This window comes from Osmerus eperlanus, chromosome 1 (assembly GCF_963692335.1).
Source record: "Osmerus eperlanus chromosome 1, fOsmEpe2.1, whole genome shotgun sequence".
Classification (NCBI taxonomy): Eukaryota; Metazoa; Chordata; class Actinopteri; order Osmeriformes; family Osmeridae; genus Osmerus; species Osmerus eperlanus.
In genome coordinates this window covers 5,080,222-5,101,570 of record NC_085018.1, presented here as the reverse complement: position 1 = coordinate 5,101,570, position 21,349 = coordinate 5,080,222, and the positions used below count along the sequence as shown (strand labels likewise).

Below are 21,349 nucleotides of genomic sequence, written 5' to 3'. Positions count from 1 at the left end.
ATGTCTCCCACTACCCACAACTGCATCTTCCCTGATGCAAGAACTCCAGCTGCGCTGCAACGCCATTTAAGTTTCCTATTGATAATGAAAAGAAAAATAGGTGGATAGATTTTGTGAAGAGCCACGCTCATGGAAAGCTTCGGATAAACTCCAACAGCCGCATCTGCACTGACCATTTCACGGTGGACAGTTTTAACATGGACCAGAGACAGACAGGGTTCACCAACACCGAGCATCGCCCCCCCGGCCGTTCATCCACCGCCGCCAGCAGTTCATCACTCAGTTCTGTGTGCTTGTTATAATTATACTAGATAACTTTTCCAGAGGTATCTCTGCTATGAGTTAGTGCAAACCGCTAACTTGATATTAGGCTACTCGGTGTAGAATGATGGTATTTTGGTGAAATGGTAGCTAATGTGCTAGAAGTAGTTGGAGAGCTCACTGTCTGCTGTCTCTGGTGTCAATTTTTACTCCTGTGTTACAGCTCAGGGGAACATTTCATTTATATGCATCTGTATGTTTCACTCATTGAACAAATAAATTCTAATTCTATACTGTTTTGTTCGGCTTGACGCACAAACTCACATCTCACATTTAATTGAAATGTTATATATGTATGCATGTCTGTATATATATATATATATATATTTTTTTTTTTACATGTTCAAAATAAACTACTACTACGTAGCGTCCATTATCTGGGTCGTAGGTAGCTTACTTGAGAGAGGTGGGGCCTTCCAGCGAGGGGGCCGAGCTTCAGCTCCTTCAGGCGACACGCCCCCCCAGTCTCGAACAGAGAAGACTGCTGATTTTCTTACGATTTCAAAGCCTGATTTTTTTTTTCGTTTTTTTTTTTTTTCATTCGAATTTGGATGGGTAGTTAATAACACATTATTCTGTGGTGTGGTGAACTTGAAACTCGTTTTTAATTCCACTTTACAGGATCTTTAAATACATTATTTAATGTGACATTACTTACTGTACATGCAAGTCTTGAATTGCTTAAATGTATGATGCTGCTAGTACACCACGGCACGATACTTGCTGTGCGACAGTCTTACTAGCACATCTATGCATGTCGTATCTATGCATCGTTGCTAACATGTGCTGACGTTGTGACGTTAGGCAAGGACTGAGTTCCCTTTGTGCAGACAAGGCACTTTTTGCCACAAAAACTTTGAAAGCTCCTAAACCATAGCCTGGCTCTGCCCTCCTACGTACTTCCGTTCAATTTTGATTTTGCTTCTGTACTAGGTCTGGGATTTCGGTGTATTAGTCGGTTTTCAGAAACGACATTTTTGTAGGTCCAATCAGCGAACAGAGGGAGTGGCTGAGAACGATGACGTTGATGTCGTTCGCTAGTTTGAGTTGTAGTTCAGTAATGGCGGCGGAGTCGCTGCCGAATATCCAAAAGTTAAAGCCGGAGCAGGAACAATCTTTGCTAAGTTTTGTTGGTGGCAATGATGTTGTGGCCCTCCTCCACACACGGTTCGGTAAAAGTTTTAAACTTCAACAGAGTACCCGCCTTCAAGGAAGTTAACACTTGTCAATGGAGCGATCCCAGACCCTCTGTACAAATGAAATGTACGAGGGTCTGGTTAGGACCAGGCTACCTAAACCATGCAACGGAACGAAAATCCCAATAGAAGCAACGCAATCGAGACCAAGACGAACCTTGTCTATGTAGTCCAAATATTGAGGGATCCTTAGAAATAATAAGCGAATGATAGCGAAAATAATAATAAAATATAGCTGCAAGCAGCGATGCGGGCTCCTCCGTAAAATATAAAAATGTACATTGTAGAAGATCGAGAGTTGGACAACAAGAGAGCAAAACTACTTCATGTTTGGCCAACAACAATAGGCTGAATGGGGATGTGAACTCATGACCATAAGGTTACAAGTCAGTATCTCTATCCTCTCTGCTACACACCAACTGTTGAGATCTTATAGAAAGGGCAGAGTATTAGCTTTGGGACAAAGGTTAAGAAACGGTTGACATTTCAAGGTGAAATTTAATGAAATTGCACATGCTACTTCAGAATGTCATCATCTTGAAGATAATAAGGTTTGAAAAACCATCAGTCAAAATGATATTTGATTTATTGACACAAAGATATTGAGGCAATGTGGACATTTACATAAATACACCCCTTTCAGACATTTTGTATTGCATTTCGTATTCCATTTCACCTTTATATAAAGACACATCTGCCCGTACACTATCCCCACTCTCTGGTCCTATTAAACTACACAACATGCACAATCAGGGTGACCAACAAGATTGTATTAACTAACAAACCATAACATTACAAACATATAACTGAACGAACACAACAAGCAGTTTGCAGACATACAACACAGATGAGACTCAGGAAAGTGAATTATAGATAATGGTAGTGGCAGGGTGTTGCACTTTTCTGCTTCTCTTTTTTGTCACTCCTATGAAACATTTCTGGAGCGCCACTGCTTTTGCCTGTTAGTGCTTGCAATGCTGGGAAGAAAACTATATGACAACAATAGTGTTTAATGTAACTGGCCTTTCCAACAGTACAACTGGCCCCAGCTTGGCCCCATGGTCTAGAACATCCCCTAGTTGCAAATCAAGACAAGAGCCTTTTCATAAGGCCCAGTGGCGGACTTATGCTGTCTGAGGCAGTCAAATGTCAGCACTCATGGAATGCCTCTTGTCCGATAAAAGTAGACCTACTTTGTTGTATGTGGACAAAGCCGCCCTCTTAAGTGCATTCCCTCTTATTTCCATTGCTATTGTAGTCTCAAACTAGCATAACTACATATGTGGCCTACACACAAAATTATGACAGGCCCAAAGACTGGCTGGCTAGATGTGAACCTGAGACCTTACTTTGTAGGACACCAAAAGCTCATGAATCCCATGGAAACAAAAGTAAATGTGTGAGATGTACTGTGGAGCACAAATCATCCAAGAAGCAGTACTTCTCTTGGGTGTTTTTTCAGAAGAATAATCATTGGATTCACGTCAAAAGTCTATCACTTGAACTGCTTTCATCACTTAAGACACTTAAAAGTCAGCAGCTTGGCATGCTAGGACATGGAAAGTCTTTTTGATGAAAGACTTTCATCAAAGTAGAAAATGTTGGTTTGTCCTTTTCCATCAATCTCCTCAAAAAAGCAGTCTGCAGAGCTACTGTGTCTGTGGGGTGACTGTCTGTCTCTGGAGGGCTGGCAGGCAGGGCCTGCAGGCAAGGCAGGCCAGCTGGATGAAGGTGTCCTGGGGTCAGGGCTGAAGAGAAGCTGTCCAGCTAGAGAGGGGTAGTCCAGCAAGGGGTCTGTGTTGCTCTCAGCATCCTCTGTTGTACTCTGTTGAGCAGGCCTCTGCATGACCCTCCAGACCTGTAAAGTGACTAATGAAGTCCATGTCAGTTGTGAAAATGAAGCTTTTTCCATCTACACTTGATACAGACTTCAGTTTTGACTGTGAAATGCAGTGGCAATACTTGAACTTGAATCCAAATGTGTTGACCTGATGGAGACCCATGCAAAGTCACTCAAAACACAGGTTCAATTTCAGGCTCTGGCAAGAGTATTTAGCTCTAAACTGGTCAATATACACATCTGACCAAAGACCAGCTCGACCTTTGCCTGTAAACAGTGATTCTGAGTGTCAGAGACCTTTAAATAGTCTGACTGAGTGAAACGGGCCAAACTAGCCTGGCTATGACGAATAAAACAGGCTTGCTTTGAAAAATCCTAGATACTGGCTATCTTCAGCAGGCTTGTGTCTACAGAAAGCAGTCCTCCCTGACGTTTTTGGAGTAGAATTGAGTGAAATACAAAATTGTTTACACACTGCCAGTGAGTGACCGAAGTCTGATTCTAAGGCTAACGTCAAAACAATGCACTCTCACTCAAATTGCAAGTTTTCCACAAATCACAAAAATGATCGGACCATCTGGCTAAAAGCACAATTCCCACATCTCTTGAAGGCTGCCCTGCTCGACTTTTTTGGTGTAGAATTGACTGAACTGGAAAATGGTGAACTTATGTCATGAACATGATACAACCAAGATATGGCTGCTATGACTATGCGCAGTGCCGGTCCTAGCACATTCGGCGCCCTAGGCGAGATGTATCAACAGCACCCCCCCCCCCCCCCCCCAAGGCCGCAAATCGAGGTGCCACCCCACCCTCCCCCGGGCCGCAACCCAACACAATTGGTACAATTGGCAAAAATAGGTGAAAATACTTACCGAACGTGGCTGCCTCCAACACGGCCATGAGGCGATTCCAGTTGAAAACAATAATGGCCGCCGAAAAAGAATTTATATTCGTAACGGCGAGCTGCGATTGGAAGCTAAATGAAACAGGAGCTAAAAACCAAGGAGTGAGGGTGGGAGCTTGGTCAGCCCATATATATACCGTATTTCTTCGAATAAACGCCGCCCTAGAATAAACGCCGCCCTCGAATAAACGCTGCACCAAAAATGAACGTTGTGTAATAAACGCCGCCCTCGAATAAACGCTGCACCCAAAAAATCTGAAAACGGTTATTTAATTGGTTAAATTCAACCCCAGTATTTATTACACATGTACATAACTTTCTGCACAGCTTTCTGTTTGAAAGCTAACGTGTATGAACGTTTAGGCATGCTGCTTCAGATTTTTACACAATGTAGAACACTTGTATTTGAGACAGTTGCATTACGAACGCACACCTAATTGATTGCCAATGAGAAAGGGAGTTGCCGCACTCATAGACAAACAAAGAATAGACAAGGAGGTCAGCGGTAGTAGCCTAAATGAAACCTGTGTTTTTAGCTGCATGATTCATTTGTCACAATGCCAGCTGCACTGGCATTGTGGCTGCACTGCAGCTACAATTCACGAAATCTCTCTTACTAATTAAACGCCGCTCTCGAATAAATGCCGCCCTCGAATAAACGCTGCACCAAAAATTAACGTTATTTAATAAACACCGCAGCGTTTATTCGAAGAAATACGGTATATAAAGGCTAGATGTCTTACGGCGGAGTCTAGAACGTCCGCATATTGCGGCCATCTTGCTACAGTTAACTCGCTCACCCATAACATTGTGTTGGTGCTACATGTACTTTTTAAAGGACCATAACTTGCTCAATTTTCAACCGATTTGTTAACGGTTTGGTTTGTTATCAACGTCAGAGATGTCGTTATGCCACTGCATACTTATATTCTTTTTTTTATTTTATAACATAATTATTCATAAGTATGCACGAGACATTGCAATTTCCAGAAAGGATGCATGTGCGTCTCACCAAGCTCGCGCGTGTCAGGTAGTGTGACCACCTGTCCTGCTTATTGTATCGCACAGCATTTCCAATATGCGACGTGCGGGACAAGGGGTGAAAATTCTGTGCGGCACAACGCAAAGCGGGAAAGGTGGTCACCCTAGTGTCAAGGGGCAGGATAAGTCTGTGAGAATTTGGAGCACACACGCTGTTGAGCAATTACATTTAATTGGGTGTGCTCAAGCCTTCGGCGAGAGCACAACCTTTGTTCTCTCACATAAACCCCTCAAAAAACGTTCGGAAACATTATTTCGGTCGATTATTCCTCCCCTTCAATAATACCAATTGGTATTGTATTTTATATCGTTGGAAAGCTTGATTAGTCACCTTTACAACAAGGTACAACTTGTACAACTTAACAGAGTTACGTGGACCTGGATAATTGTTTGGCTATCGATTTTTACATTTAGCATGCAAAATATACTTTTGCATAAGTAGCCTACTATTTGCTACATGCTTCCATAGCAAACAAATGTCCTGGTGCACGTAACTCTGTCAGGCTATTGCATTTTGTACTTCTGTTGATCAATTTCTTGTTAGTTACTGCATCCATTCAGCGACAAAGTGTTGTACCTACCCTTTCCGTTTTGAGTTAATGTAATGTGTTTTTGAGTTAATGTAATGTTGTTTCCCATTTGGGGGAGCGTGTCTTTGTATTGGGGGGAGGTGAGCAAGTCATCCTATTTGGGGGGAGTTGACTCATATTTGGGGGGAGTGTTTTCATTTGGGGGATGCACTCATGTTAGTGGGTGTGATTTGCACTTCAGGGCCACCGTACTAAATGCCTGAAAATATCACGAGAAGGGAAAAACCGACATTTAAGTCATAGAGATTGGGTCAATTTTTACACCGGTCTGCCAAATGTATTCGTTTTGATTTAACTATGAGGCTTCTATATAGCCGATCACCATTCCCTCTTGCAGGGGAAATGAGAAGACAACTATTTCATTCTACACTTCACTCTTAGTATTTTGAGTTGTAAATGAGCGGCACAAAAAATATGCTTTTAAATCTATGTAATCTTCATAAATAATAAGTATGCATTTTTATATAAAATATACAGAAATATCAGTTGTAAAAATGTCATTAAAAAATGGACCCCTCTGCAACCGCAACCGACACAAGCAAGCAAACCCTACAATTTCCCCAGAAATTGTACCCTCTCTAGTTCAATCATATTGTGACATATCAAGGTGAAATTGCGTATGGTACTTCAGAATGATGTCACCTTGAAGCCAATAAGGTTTGAAAAACCATCAGTCAAAATTATATTTGATTTATTAAAGAAATTGTGGCAATGTGTACATTTACATAAATACACTTCTTTCAGCCATTTTGCATTGCATTCCTTATTTAATTTGATCCTATAGAAAGACCTGTATTCTACAAATATGTAACAATTTTCAAGTCGATTGGATCTATGGTTCATGAGGACAATGGTTTTGAAGGTTGTACCAGCAAAATCTAGCTGTACCTTATGGGTTCTTTTGGCTTTTTTGTTCCCCATGAGAAATAAGGTATGTATACCAATTTTCAGGCATTTTGGAGTAATGGGGCAGGGGAAATCACGTAGACTTTGGGCGTGGCTTTTAGCGCCACCTATGGGCGTACATGGGCCATTAGCGGTCTGGGAGTATTGAGTGACCTGTTGTATCATTGGGCCAAATTTGAAAAAATCGGGGTCAAGGACTTTTTGATTTATTGAGCCATTTCACGGAGAAGAGGAAAAATTATAATAAGAATACTAACAAAAACAATAGGTTTCCTCCTACCGGAGGAACCCTAATAATATACAGTACCAGTCAAAAGTTTGGATACGGGAAAATGTGTCCAAACCTTTGACTGGTACTGTATATGTGAGAGAACAATGGTTGTGCTCGCCGAAGGCTTGAGCACACCCAATAAAGATAAGAGTGAAAGAGGCAAGACCAAAGCCATACATTTACTGCATATGACATGACAAACCGCCATGAATCACATCAGTAAAATCGATGGAAAAATGGTTCAATGTGGTACTCACTGTCCCCGAATTGATGTATTTCTTCTTCTTGCCTCTCTTTTTTGGATTCAAAACCTTGACAACAAGAGGGAATTGAGAATATCTTAGCAGTGGTGCATTGGAGGAAAAATCAGCTTTGCAGCATAATTTCCTGTTGGTAGATGCTGATGCGGAATGTAATTAACAAATGTATTGCTTTGCAACATAAAGGATTAGTACTGAAAGATAGGGACTTTACTTGCACAGTGCATTTGAATATGAATCTGACCTCTTCATTTTTTACACATTTTGTAAAATTCTATATTTTCTTCAGTCTATACACAATACCCCTCATGACAAACTGAAAACAGGCATACAGATATAAGACAAAAACACAGACATTCTATTTACATACATTTGTGGAGGCAAGATTCTTCCTCCAGCTTGCTGAGCAAACACACAAAGGGCCCTATTTTAACGATCTGAAACACAAGTAAGAAACGCAAAACGCAAGTAACTTTGTGCGTGGGACTACGGCGCTTTTGCTATTATGCCGGCGGGATAAATGACTCTTGCGTCCGACGCAAATCTAAAATGGGTTGGTCTGAAGTAGCTACATTAATCATAGGTGTGGTTTGGGCGTAACGTGCAATAAACCAATCAAAGCGTCATCTCACATTCCCTTTAAGAGCAGGCGCGCTTATGGCGGATTGCTATTATAATGGCGGATTTGCCAGGCGCATGCCAGGAGCGGTTCACAGCCTTGGAGACCGACGTTCTCGTCAGGGCCGTAAAAGATAGGGAAGTGACATTGTATGGGGATGGGAGAAGAAACCCACCCAAATTAGGCGTGGGTGTAAATTAAATTTACATGTATTCATTTAGCAGACGCTTTTATCCAAAGCGACTTCCAAGAGAGAGCTTTACAAAAAGTGCATAGGTCAATGATCATAAACAATGAGATAGCCACAAAAAACATTGCGGGAAGCCAAAACATATGGAGCCCCTAAAGGGACATGAAAGAAAAAAACTTTCTCGTGCTCACGAGAAACTTGTCGTCGTCTGGGGCCTCATGTATAAAGGATTGCGCAGCTTTCATACCAGAAGATGGCGTACGGCCAAAACTCGAAAAGTACCTACGCACAGAAATATTCACATGTATAAAACCGGTCGTACGCCAGGTCCTGCGCACCTTTCCTTTATAAACCACAATCAACGTGAGATTGACCGCACGTGAACGAGCCACTGACCCCGCCTTGCCTCCTCCCATAAATGAATATGCAGATGGACTATAAATGCGCTCCTGAGGTCATTTCTTTGTCTGAATTACCGTATTTCTTCGAATAAACGCTGCACCAAAAATGAACGTTATTTAATAAACGCCGCACTGTATTTGAAGAAATACGGTGACTGTGAGATCGAGGTTCTGACAACAGAGGTGGAGGCGAGAAAATGTGTCCTGTTTGTCGGCCTGTCATCAGGTATTAGCGACAAAAGAAAGTCGGCGGAGTGGAAAACTGTCACTATTTGCGGCCTTTCTTGTTTTTAACCTGTAGCACTTTTAGATTTAGCTAAATGTAAAGTGCATTACAAATAAAATCATTATTATTATTATAGGGTGTGGGTTCAGAGAACCGGACCATGGCAGAAATTAAGAAGAAATGGTCCGATGTAAAACTTTAAATGAAGAAACGAGTGGTGCCGCATCGTAACAGCATGGCAGCTATAGGGTTAGCGTGACATGCATTTCCTGAGTGATTTTGTCGTTCGTTTGACACCCTCAAGTTTCACATGTTATTAAGTGGTGGCGGATTAAACAGAAGGCTATATAGCATTTCCCGTTTTGGCATTTTGATGTTATCATCCACATTAATGATCAAACTTTTATTTTTATGTTTTTTGAATAGTCAACGTCATAAACGTAGTAGTGGAAACTTTATTTTGTAATGTTTGGTGAGTTTTGGCACTTTTCAGTTAGAAATCGCCACGTTACAGAGCCAGACAAGACTTTGCAGACGGTCCGCACATTCTCACGTCTGCTCAAAACTTTCCGTGACGGCCCGCACATTCTCACATCAAGTAAATCTTTATACATCACAAAGTGTGCGTGAAAACCAGCGTCCGCACATTCTTAAGGCCGAATTATACTTCTCCGACTCCGTTACGGACGGACGTAGTCGGACGGATTGGTTGAATTTATAGTACTCCGAAGGCTGTGGGTGCTGAAAACAATTCACCGCCAGAAGAGTAGGTGGCGGAACGTTTTTTTGTAAGTCGTCATCGAGTGTTTATTTACCTAGGTTATGGAGAAGTCGGAGCAAATGTACAAATTAGCCGTTTCATCAATAAAATACGCACATTTTCAGCAACTACACTGCCCATTTCTCGTCACATTTTTATTCAGATGCTGATTTACATGTACTGTTTAGTTGAAATATGAATTGTAAAAACTTACAGCAATGGCGGTCAAAGGATTCTGTTCGTCCTGTTTATCACGGCAACCCTGCCCCTGACGCAAGCGGTTCTTAATACGGACCAATCACAGCCAAGGGGTATCCGTAAAATGACGGACAGACGGATAGTCAGGAAAATCAGGAGGTGCACGTAGAGCTCTCCGAGGGGCTCGGAGAGGGCACGGAGAGGGATTTCCTCGTCAGAGAGGGCGTTCCCTGTGTCCGTATCCGTAAAAACGGAGAAGTATAAATCGGCCTTCACGTCTGCTTAAAACTTTCCGTGACGGCCCGCACATTCTCACGTCAAGTAAATCTTTATACATCACAAAGTGTGCGTGAAAACCAGCGTACGCAAGCTTTTTGTGCGTACGCAACGTTTATACAAGAGGCCCCTGGTGTCGTCTGTTTTGGCTCAAGGGATACACCTGTCTTGACCAGGAGTCTCATTTATAAACGTGGCGTACGCACAAAACGGGGCTGAAAATGTGCGTACACCACTTCCCACGCAAAGGTTTTGATTTATAAGAAACAAACTGGACGGGAGAATGTGCGGCCCCCCACACTTACGCACATTTTGGAGACAGTGGGAATTGGCGACACAGATGACCGTACTGTAGTCAGACTGCAGAAAGTAAACGTGGGAAGAACGATTACTCATAATATTTATATGTTTTGTTTTCATCACACACGTTTTTTCACTCCATATCATCATTATCATGAAGATTAAATCCAGCAGTGTTATTTGCGCTTGTACTGAGTGATAATTGTTCCACAAACACCTTGTAAAATCCAACTCAAATCTTAACTCAAAATTCAGCGCTGTCTCAACATCACATCCACTATGGGTGCAGGAGGAGAAGATGCCCTGACTGCATGGAATACAGGATAACATCATATATCCTACCTATAGATAACTGCAGAACACAGTGTAACCAAATATATTTCTTTAATAATGTGCATATATCATCATATGTCAAAAACTGGAAATACAGTTAGCTTCGGCGCAATCGCTACACTCTACATCCTCGTTATCAGTCCAAACGTTAATACTGTTCATAACAAAACGCTTTTGTTTTCAAATTGTATCTCAACTCGGGGTATCACTGGCACAGTTGATGGCAGCAGCAATATGCTGCAACTCGCACAGTTTTTATTGGTGATCCACCGGCCACCAAATAATGTGGTTTTCGAGCCTCCACCTCGCCTCCATGTGTCTGAGAAGATACTTTCTCGTGCGCACCAGAAACTTTTTTTTTTTTTTTCCATGTCCCTTTAGGGGCTCCGTAAAAACATGAGCATACACTGTGATAAGCAACCAAGTGCCAATGGGAAGAAATTGCCACAATTGTTACAAATCAAGTTCACATACATAGAGATTTCTCATTAAAATCTTTTTAATCATTGACATGAAAAAAATGTAACGCAGCTTCGCAGGAAGAAGACCCTGGCCTCGCCAGCAGTGCGCCCTTAAAATAGCATCTGAATAACGCCTGGTCTGTAGCGGATTCCCTATATAATATATATATATATTTAGGGTGTAAATATAGACAATTTAAAATTAATTCATCTTTGTCAGCTAATGTATGTAAATGAATAACAAATAAATGTAATCCCATTTAAATCTATAACACAAATAAGCGCAGCTAGTTCAGGCAGGGCAATCGGGCAGCGCGCGTCATCCTTTTGTCGGGGATGTAAGGCGTCTAAAGGCCGATATATGCTTCTGCATTTTTCGAAAAACTGACACATGGGAACGCCCTCGTCTCTGTGGAACGCCCTCTACGAGCTCTCCGTCAGCCCTCGGAGAGCCCCGGAGAGCTCGACGTGCACCTCCTGAATTTTCTAACTATCCGTCGTAATTTCGGAGAGCGACGGAGAGCTACGGAGACCCCCTTGGCTGTGATTGGTCAGTATTAAGAACCGCTTGCGTCAGGGGCGGGGTTGCCGTAGTTCAGGCAGGGCAATCGGGCAGCGCGCGTCATCCTTTTGTCGGGGACGTAAGGCGTCTAAAGGCCGATATATGCTTCTGCGTTTTTCGTAAAAACGGACACATGGGAACGCCCTTGTCTCCGTGGAACGCCCTCTACGAGCTCTCCGTCAGCCCTCGGAGAGCCCCGGAGAGCTCGACGTGCACCTACTGAATTTTCTAACTACCCGTAGTAATTTCGGAGAGCGACGGAGAGCTACGGAGACCCCCTTGGCTGTGATTGGTCAGTATTAAGAACCGCTTGCGTCAGGGGCAGGGTTGCCGTGATAAACAGGACGAACAGAATCCTTTGACCGCCATTGCTGTACGTTTTTACAATTCATATTTCAGCTAAACAGTACATGTAAATCAGCATCTGAATAAAAATGTGACGAGAAATGGGCAGTGTAGTTGCTGAAAATGTGCGTATTTTATTGATGAAACGGCTAATTTGTAAATTTGCTCCGACTTCTCGATAACCTAGGTAAATAAACACTCCACGACGACTTACAAAAAAACAGTGCGCCACCTACTCTTCTGGCGGTGAATTGTTTTCAGCACCCACAGCCTTCGGAGTACTATAAATTCAACCAGTCCGTCCGTCTGTCCGTAACGGAGTCGGAGAAGTATAATTCGGCCTTAAGTGATGTTTGCTCTCTCTCATTTGAAACAACCCTTAAATACTGTTCGATAGCTGTTGATTAGTTATTTTGTACATCATTTGTGCAGTTTTGAACTCAACAATATCTCTGAATTTTAGTGCTTTTAATTTTAATTTAATAAACAGTGGAGTAGTTGGTGCTCTATAAGTGGTTTTATTTACAATTCTTAAGGCTGTCCTTTGAAGGATGAATATAGGTTCAGTGTTGGTTTTGTAAGTGTTTCCCCATACTTCCAAACAGTAAGTAATGTATGGTAACCGCTAACTTGATATTAGGCTACTCGGTGTAGAATGATGGTATTTTGGTGAAATGGTAGCTAATGTGCTAGAAGTAGTTGGAGAGCTCACTGTCTGCTGTCTCTGGTGTCCATTTTTACTCCTGTGTTACAGCTCAGGGGAACATTTCATTTATATGCATCTGTATGTTTCACTCATTGAACAAATACATTCAAATTCTATACTGTTTTGTTCGGCTTGACGTATCGTCCATTATCTAGGTCGTAGATAGGCAGCAAGGGGCGGAGCTTCAGCTCCTTCAGGCGACACGCCCCCCCCCCCCCCCAGTCTCAAGCAGAGAAGAGTGCTGATTTTCTCACGATTTCAAAGCCTAGTTTAACATACTTGTCTGTTTTTTTTTTCCATTTGAATTTGGATGAGTAATTAATAACACATTCTTCTGTGGTGTGGTGAACTTAAAACTAGTTTTCAATTCCACTTTACAGGATCTTCAAATTATATAATGCATGTGTTTTATATTTAACAGAATGTGTACATAGGAATACATGCATGCACATTATCTAAATCTTGACCTGTCTTCTTAAAGAACACATTGGCGATAAAGGCACCAATCTGAATATGGTGTGTAATAAAAAAAACAGAGGCAGTTGCCAATTTATGAAGCCATTGCTTGAATAGTCCCAGCTATTCAACTGCAATGAACACATACACATAATATTATGGGTCTTACCAAATAAAGCCTAGTGTCTTAAGATGTTTAACCTGCTTCCTTCTACCTCCATTTACCTCATAGACGTTGAACTGGCTCTGGCCTTTGGACAGCTCTCTGTAGCTTGTGGTGAACTCTCCGATAAAGTCGTGACTGTGGACGAGAGAGGAGTGAGGATTTACATGCCAGTCCTGCTCCTCCTTTGATGTGGAACATATAGAGCTGTGCTACGTGTTTACAGTTGAGTTGAGTCATCAAACATGGATGTTTAAGTCGCAGGGAGGCATATGGATCAGGCTATAGTTCTGTCACTGCTCAAATACATACAGAATGTTTCCTCAATCACCAGGTTCGTATTTTGGTCCAGGCCAGGCCAGTCCAGTGCTCCTCTTCAAAGCACACTGGCTATCTAAAATAATGACTTGTACCAGTATCAATAGCAACCTACAGATTTTAGCCTCTTCTACAGTATGTATGATACAGGGTTCCCGCGGGGTCTTAAAAAGTCTAAAATTCTGAACTTTAAATTTAAGGCCTTAAAATGTCTTAAAAACAGCCAGATGTTCATCCGAGGTCTTAAATTTCATTTAGTCAGGGCCCCGTTTGTCGTAAGGGTTGAAGCTAAGTTAATCAATTGTCCCTTTAGCCCGTTAACATTAGCGAGATGAGTGAGAACAGCAAATATCGGTTCGTCAACGGCTGATCCGCATCCAAATCATGTGGTTAATTTCAATCAGGCTAAACTTATCAGGGAAATTGCACGTGCACGTCCTACTTCAAAAGGCAGGAAAGGTCGATCACCAAAACCGTGATTTTCTAACGGTATGATGGCGGAAAAGACGAAAGAGAGAGCGGTGATAGGCTATTCTTGCCATCCGAGCAAACTATTATAATGAGTCTCTAGACAATAAGCATATTATCATGGCTAAGTCAAACACCGCCACCGCTGCCAAAGACAAGCAGCTTGGGAAAAAATTGCCAATAAGCTAAATGCGAAAGTTTTGGGGAAATGTATAGGCACATCTTAAGTGCCTCATTACCCCAATTAATCAGATCACATTTCTTTAATTGTGCCTGCTGGTATAGGCTTAATGGAAATCGAATGAGATCTTGCTAGCGAAAATAATTATCTCAACTCTTTCAGAATAAGTAGGCTAGATAAAAACAAGGCCAAAGAGTATCTAATTGATACGAATTCATAGACAATTATGAGGATATATGTAGGCTACTGCGCTTATATCATGTACTATATATGTGTATATGCATGTAGGCATATGTGTAAATCCCTCTTTGATTACAGCAACGCATGCTGCGGCTTTGCCAATGTTTTCTGCATCGCCTATACTGTATAAAAATGTAGCCTATAGCCTACATGACGCAAAAAAACCTCAAGGCTATGCAGTCTGAAGCACAGTTAAAGTTTCAAGTAGCTTTATTGTCAATTTCTTCACATGTCAAGACATAAAAAGTCGATATGACGTTTCCCACTCTCCCACAGTGAAACATATAAAAAGCACAGGCACAACAAATAAGACAAGACATTTCGTAAAACATAGCGTTACATATTCACATACAGCAGCATAAGCTCATAATAAAGCATAAAGCTTGCTGCAGCGTGTGATATTTGCAATGTACGGCCTGAGAAGGTCTTGCAAATAAATGAGTCCATGTCGGCTGAATCGATATCGCTCAAACAAGAACTCATCCGTGTGAAATAAAGGATCTAATTGGCAATCGCGAAGAACTCTATTGGTATGGAAAGCTAATCGAACTAAAATATAGCTCCTTGGTCAACTGGGTCTCTCAAAAAGGGAGCTGCCATGTTATTTTCTGGGGGTGTGGCAAGCTTATCCAGCTACACTTACGTTAGCCTGCTCTGGAGCAGGTTAGTGGTAATTGATATGTTACTATGGTGATTTATCGAAAGTTGCTTCCACGAACCAAAAAGAGGGGCGTTTTTTATCTTAGCCTGAAAATTAGCTCGCTAAACCGCTTAGCGAGCTACGACGAATACCCCCCAGGTCTCGTTCATTTCCAGAAACGCTGGCCGCAGAAAGTTATTACAAAGTCGCAAAAAAGTATTGAGTCATGGCCTACAAAGCGGAGCTCTTTGCTACAAACAAAACCATCAGAACGCTGCCCTGAGAACGTTGGTTCAGTGTGTTGTAGTTCTTTCTGGGGGATATTGGTGTTGGTACGTACGCGGTGATAAAACTACAAATCCCATGATATATGCAATACCTGCCCGCGAAATACGTCCGCGTCTCCTCAGAGTTTGTTAAAGTTTGGCTACGTGTGGAAAATGGGAAAATGTACTTTCAACGAGACATGGCCAGATCGCAGCGATTTCCGCTGTTGGTTACAAGCGGTACCCAGCTCCAGGTACGAGGCTCGCTGCAAACTTTGGCCAAAAAATATTCAATTAGGTTACTAATGTGATTGCTTTATCTGTAAATTAAAATAATGCTTTTTCAACGAATATTGTTTTGGTAGTGCGTCGTGTAGGTCTTAAATTTCAATCTTTATGGTCTTATAATGTCTTCAATTTGACTTACTGAAACCTGCAAGAACCCTGATGATATTAACTCTATCTAATAGAGATATATATTCCATTAAATATAAAGTTTAAAAGAAAGGCAAAAGGGGCACCATATTAGACGTTTTAAAAACATGTGCCAGCTCTAGTTCTCTGGATAGGGGCTTTGTATGACCTTTCAATTACTAATACATTTGGCCCCTTTCTGGAGAAAACCAGGAAGTGCCAAGTCTCACAGCTGTCATCCTCCATCCTAATATCACCACTCAAAGCCCTACATGACAACATTGCCACCAAGGTATGTGATCTTTGATGGGGTCCTCATGGGAATATGGTGTAGGTGCGGTTGGCTATAGGGGTGTGGATAGGGGGGGTTGAGGTCTGTAGATGGAGAGGAATGAGGAAGAAATAGGATGGTGAAATGGGGGGAGGGAGAGAAAATGGGGGAAATTAGAAAAATGAGGGGGGTGAGAGAGAGGGAAAGAGATGAAAATGAAGTGTAGAAAACAACCCTCAAGTGTAGAAAACAACCCTCAAACCCTCATATTAGACAGATAAATTGCAGTGTAATTTATCTGTCTGTGCCCTACGAAGGAGAATTTCAAATAAGTAGTAAGAAATCAGGGATGGAAGGAGAGTGACATTTGAGAGAGATTTGGAGTGTCTGTGCTGTAGGCTGTCTTGAGACAGGAAGATATATGAATAGTGGGAAAAGGGAGGAGGGGAGACAGCAAACTACCTTCCATCTCTGTCCCAATCATACACGTCCACCTTCACAGTCCTGAAGAAAGGGAGGGAGAGAAAATAAGCGAGAAAGATGAGAATTGTGAGGAAGAGTGTGTGTGTGTATGTATGTTTCACACGCAAGAGGGAAAGAGGGAGAAACAGAAGTGTAAACTGTAAGAAAAGGAGATTGGAAGAGAAAGAAAGGGGAGGAAAAAGAGGATAAAGATGCAAAGGAGAGGGAGAAAAACATTACTTGAGTAAATGGTGTTTGTTTGGAAGTATTCTGCCTATCAAAATGATAATGTGAGTGTGATTCCTTGAATGATTAAAAGGAGAAAACGATTAATTTGCTTACAAAATAATCATAAAGCTGAGCCCACTGGCATTGAAACTCCTAAGCAACATCAATGTGTGTTTACGTGTTGGTGTGTTGTGTATTTGTTTTTGTATATGTACTGTATGTGTGTGTATAGGAGTGTGTGTGCCTGTATTCCAGCAAACAGTGCACAGACTCCATGTTGATCCCAATAACACCAGCGCTGTCCTGTAAAATGGCACGGCCGACTGCTGGCATTATTCTGACCACTACGGAGCATTACAGCAATCCTATATTCCTCCTCCAGCCACCGCGGTAGCCCTGTTAGCACCTCTTGGGGGTTGGGGGAACCTGCTAAATGTTTTATGTATTTTGATATATAGTACATTTGACATGAATATGAATACGTAATAACTGAATATGTATTTTTTATTCTATTACTAATATAATATATTACTAAATAAGTATATTTGAGACATTTCACAATAAGTTTACTAGTCACACATAATGTACTGTAGGCACCTACAAAGGGGGACAAACTCCATAGTAATCCTAATCCAAGAGAGTTCCCAGAACAGTACACATGCGAAGGAAGTTTACCAAGGGAATAGATTATCCCCAGGTCATAAATCTTGCCTTAATATATGATTTTTTTGTCAGAAATGACACCTACCTGTCATAGTCTCCATTACAGAGGGCTCGCACAGGGATTGTGAAGGACTGCCACACAGGGTTCAGAGTGTTCTTTATCACCTCTGTCTTGTGGCAGATGGTGAACCTGGATCACAGAGTGCACAGAAAGTGGGATTGGAGATGATGGACACAAGTGTTGTGGGCCATTACAATGTTAATTAGCTCATGGTCAACCTGGGGTAACATTTTACATAATGTGGGGATGTTAAGTGGAGAAACGGTGATTGATTAGCCAGTAGGGTGAAGTGTCATAGGGGCAGGGCTTAAAGTGTTCCGGCACCGTGCCGGATGTCCGGCGTGCGGCCATGAGAAAAAAGAAAATGGGAACTTGCATGCGGTTTAATATTTCAGAGTCAATTGATTTCACCTACCAATCATATGAGGGGAATGCAGCTATAACTAACGTTACAAGCCTATCAGAAGCAGAACAGGGCGGGTCCTGGCAACACAGTGTGAATGAGATCCATACATCACGTTAGCTTTGTCCGTGAAAGCATGGAGCTCAAATTCATGAAGCCTGGGGATGATGTCCTACCCATAGATAAAGGACTCGAAAATAAATGGCGCTGGTCGTGGATAGAAGAAGGTAGAGACGGCAAGCCTTTTGGCAGTTGGTGCAAGAAACTGAGAGCCTGGTGCTTGTTTCTGCACGTTTTGCTCAAGGAAGCTACTATATGCCAGCAGCGGTAAGAAAGTGCTTGCTCATCATGACCCCGGTCATAGAGCCGCTGCCCGTGCACTCAAACTTACCACAACGTTGCCGGGGGCAACTGTTACAGCTGACACGTCGTTGTCTATGACTGACCGTGTCTGCGACTTTGAAATACGTTTGTGCACATTTATTGCGGAACATGACCTGTCATTCACAATTTCTTAGCCACTGGTCACCCTGTGTAGAAAACTAGCAGAAGACAAAAAAGCGTTTCTCTCCACCCCCCCTGACCCCCCGATTTTTTTTCACTTTAACCCCTGTAGGGGTATTATAGGGGTTTGTTGTTTTATTTAAGACAGGAGCATGACCTTGGAAGGGGGAGGATCTCAGATGGGGATTGGCTGTGGCTGGGTTGAAGATGGCTCAGAAGGAGAGACATGTTTGGATCGAGGCAGACAAAGGATGCAAGTGGACCTATTGGTTCAAGAGCAGTTAGGGAGTCAGTTGGCTGAGCGGTGAGGGAATCGGGCTAGTAATCCGAAGGTTGCCAGTTCGATTCCCGGCCGTGCCAACTGACGTTGTGTCCTTGGGCAAGGCACTTCACCCTACTTGCCTCGGGGGAATGTCCCTGTACTTACTGTAAGTCGCTCTGGATAAGAGCGTCTGCTAAATGACAAAATGTAAATGTAAGAGCAACAATGCGCTCTAGCCGACCAACAAGGGATGGTTGTTTCAAAACCCAGCATAGGCATGAGCCTATCTCGGAGTGAGCAACGAGGCGCACCTGAGTTTCCCAACATTACCCCTGATCCACCACAGATCATTCTATGTCCTAAAGCGTATGTATGGAGAACGTTGACTAAACTTCTGAACTGATAAAAAGTGGACCCCCTTGTTAGTGACAACTGCCCTGGGTGCACCAAGGACGCTACTGACAACACAGAGGTGTGAACCACTAACTCTCCTGCAGGAGAAGTAGGACGATTTGCATCACTCCCAGAAATGACTAAAGTTTTAACTTTTACAATTAGTAAATGTAGTATAATGATTGTTGTTGCTAATGCATTTGGTGAGATTTCTGCAATATTGGCATTGGGAGGGAGACTTCTCTCCCTAAACAAAAAATTGGTAGGCCAGGGACTATCATTTTTACGTTTCATTAGGCCTATTTGGATGGAACCGGTAAGGTTGGCTTGTATCTGCATCATCGTAATTAAAAGAACGTTAATAATAGTAGGCTAGCCGTTTGTCCCTGTCTTAATGCGATGTTGTGCAAACCAAAACAACGTTTACAAACGTGAATTGACCACTCTGTACTTGAGGCCTTTTGCGGGCATCTGTGGGAGTGGGAGCACTCGATGGTCTCTTCAAAAATCGCATGATATCCATGGCTAATTAATCCATTCTGAACAGGTAAACTAATCCACAACGTGTGTGTACATACTTCGTGGATCCTGATTGGTGTCGCCGCCACAGCCGCAACGCATTGATTGGAGGGTCACAGACCCTACAGCGCAGATGAAATGATTCAGACTACAGCGTTTATATGTTAAACAATATGAAATTTAGTCTTAGGTGTTTTAAAATTACACCAAATTTATTTCGGATTATTCCAACGGCAGAATACGAGGCGCAGGGAACTTAGATGTGCGTAAACGCGCATAAACGCTATTTAGAGGTGGATAAACGCAATTTCTGTAATTTAGAGGTGGATAAACGCTATTTCCCAATTTCGGGAGGTGCGTAAACGGTGTTTACGTGCGTTTAGCCCCCACTACATCCTTGGGTGCCAGGTAGCTTTGTTGGGCTAGTACAGTCGCTAACCTTGGGTTCATATGCTACACTAGGAGTGTCATTCTACCCCCATTGGTGGGACATTGTTTCCTAACTTTAGTTGATGCAAATCCTTTTATGAACAGTATTTAGTGTGACCTTTAAAAAAAAAAAGCGTAGTCTATTTTTGCTATAAATCCTGTGTGTTGTTCTGATTTATTGGGGATCACATGGAGGGGGCCTGGTGTTTATAGAGGAGAAGGGTGCTGGTAACTCAGAGACTATACCTCTCCTCATTTGACACAATCACACGCATACTGTGCACACATTCTCACTTTCTCTCTCACTCACATACTCGTATGCACGAGTGCGCACACTCACGTTCCATCCTCGTTACTGCGGTAAAAGACCAAGAAGGGATCTGACTTTCCGAAGAAGTCCTTTTTGTCCAGCTTGTTGGCACACAGCTGCATGGTGGCAATGTCCTGAGAAGGGGACAATTTCTCAATATCAGACACAAAATTTGATCAAAGAAGAAGAAAATAGTAACTATTACTATTTTGGAGTGAATTCAAGACTAGCTGGAAATATCATTTATTCTAATAATAACAAATATATATTCTGCTTTGTTCTATTGTAATTTAAAGTCAACCTTAAAATCTACTAGCAAACCTTGATAATGAATGGCAGAATACAATGTTTACAAGCGTAACCATACGATAATATCATGAAACATTTGTGTTGGTGAATATCTGCCAAGGAGGAAAGTGGCAAAGAAAACCCACGACTCCCTGTCTTGCATGCAGTATGTTCCTTGCTCAGCTTGTACGTCCACACTCCACTCATCGACTTAGTTATGAATTTACATTTTCAACATAGTCAACACCCAGCCCCAAACTATGGGAGGACCAAACATGCCATAATAAATGTATCAATAAATATATTTCTAAATCAAAATTGTGTTAAAAGCTAATTATAATCAATAATAAATATTTAGTATCTATTTATTTGTGCAAAAGGATAGTTTATGATTTGATTATGGTCATGTAGAGCACAATTGAAATTCTGTCATCTTTGAAGAATTTGTTCAACCGCCACAACATCTATTCTAGTCACTTATGGACATAGCAATTTCTCATTATTTTTTAACAAATTGCCAATACTCTGGTACATTCATTCAAATTATTATGTAGCCTTCATTTGTCTGCTGTTTCCTACGTTATCAATTGCTTATGTTGATCCAAATGTATTATATTGGTTCTCTGTTAAATTGTCTTACCACCACAAACAACTAGACATTTAGTTCATAACAGAAGTCATGACAGGCACAATGGCTGAGA

General features: G+C 42.0%; 1 protein-coding gene across 1 annotated transcript in view; it reads right to left on the bottom strand.

Annotated features, from left to right (window-relative positions):
- cpne9 (copine family member IX) overlaps positions 1-21,349 on the bottom strand; it is a 226,224-nt gene that overhangs the window by 65,313 nt on the left and 139,562 nt on the right. Inside the window, 5 exon segments of the mRNA XM_062456646.1 lie at positions 7,330-7,383; positions 13,391-13,466; positions 16,589-16,630; positions 17,565-17,669; positions 20,391-20,494. Coding sequence (XP_062312630.1) covers positions 7,330-7,383; positions 13,391-13,466; positions 16,589-16,630; positions 17,565-17,669; positions 20,391-20,494 — 381 coding nt within the window.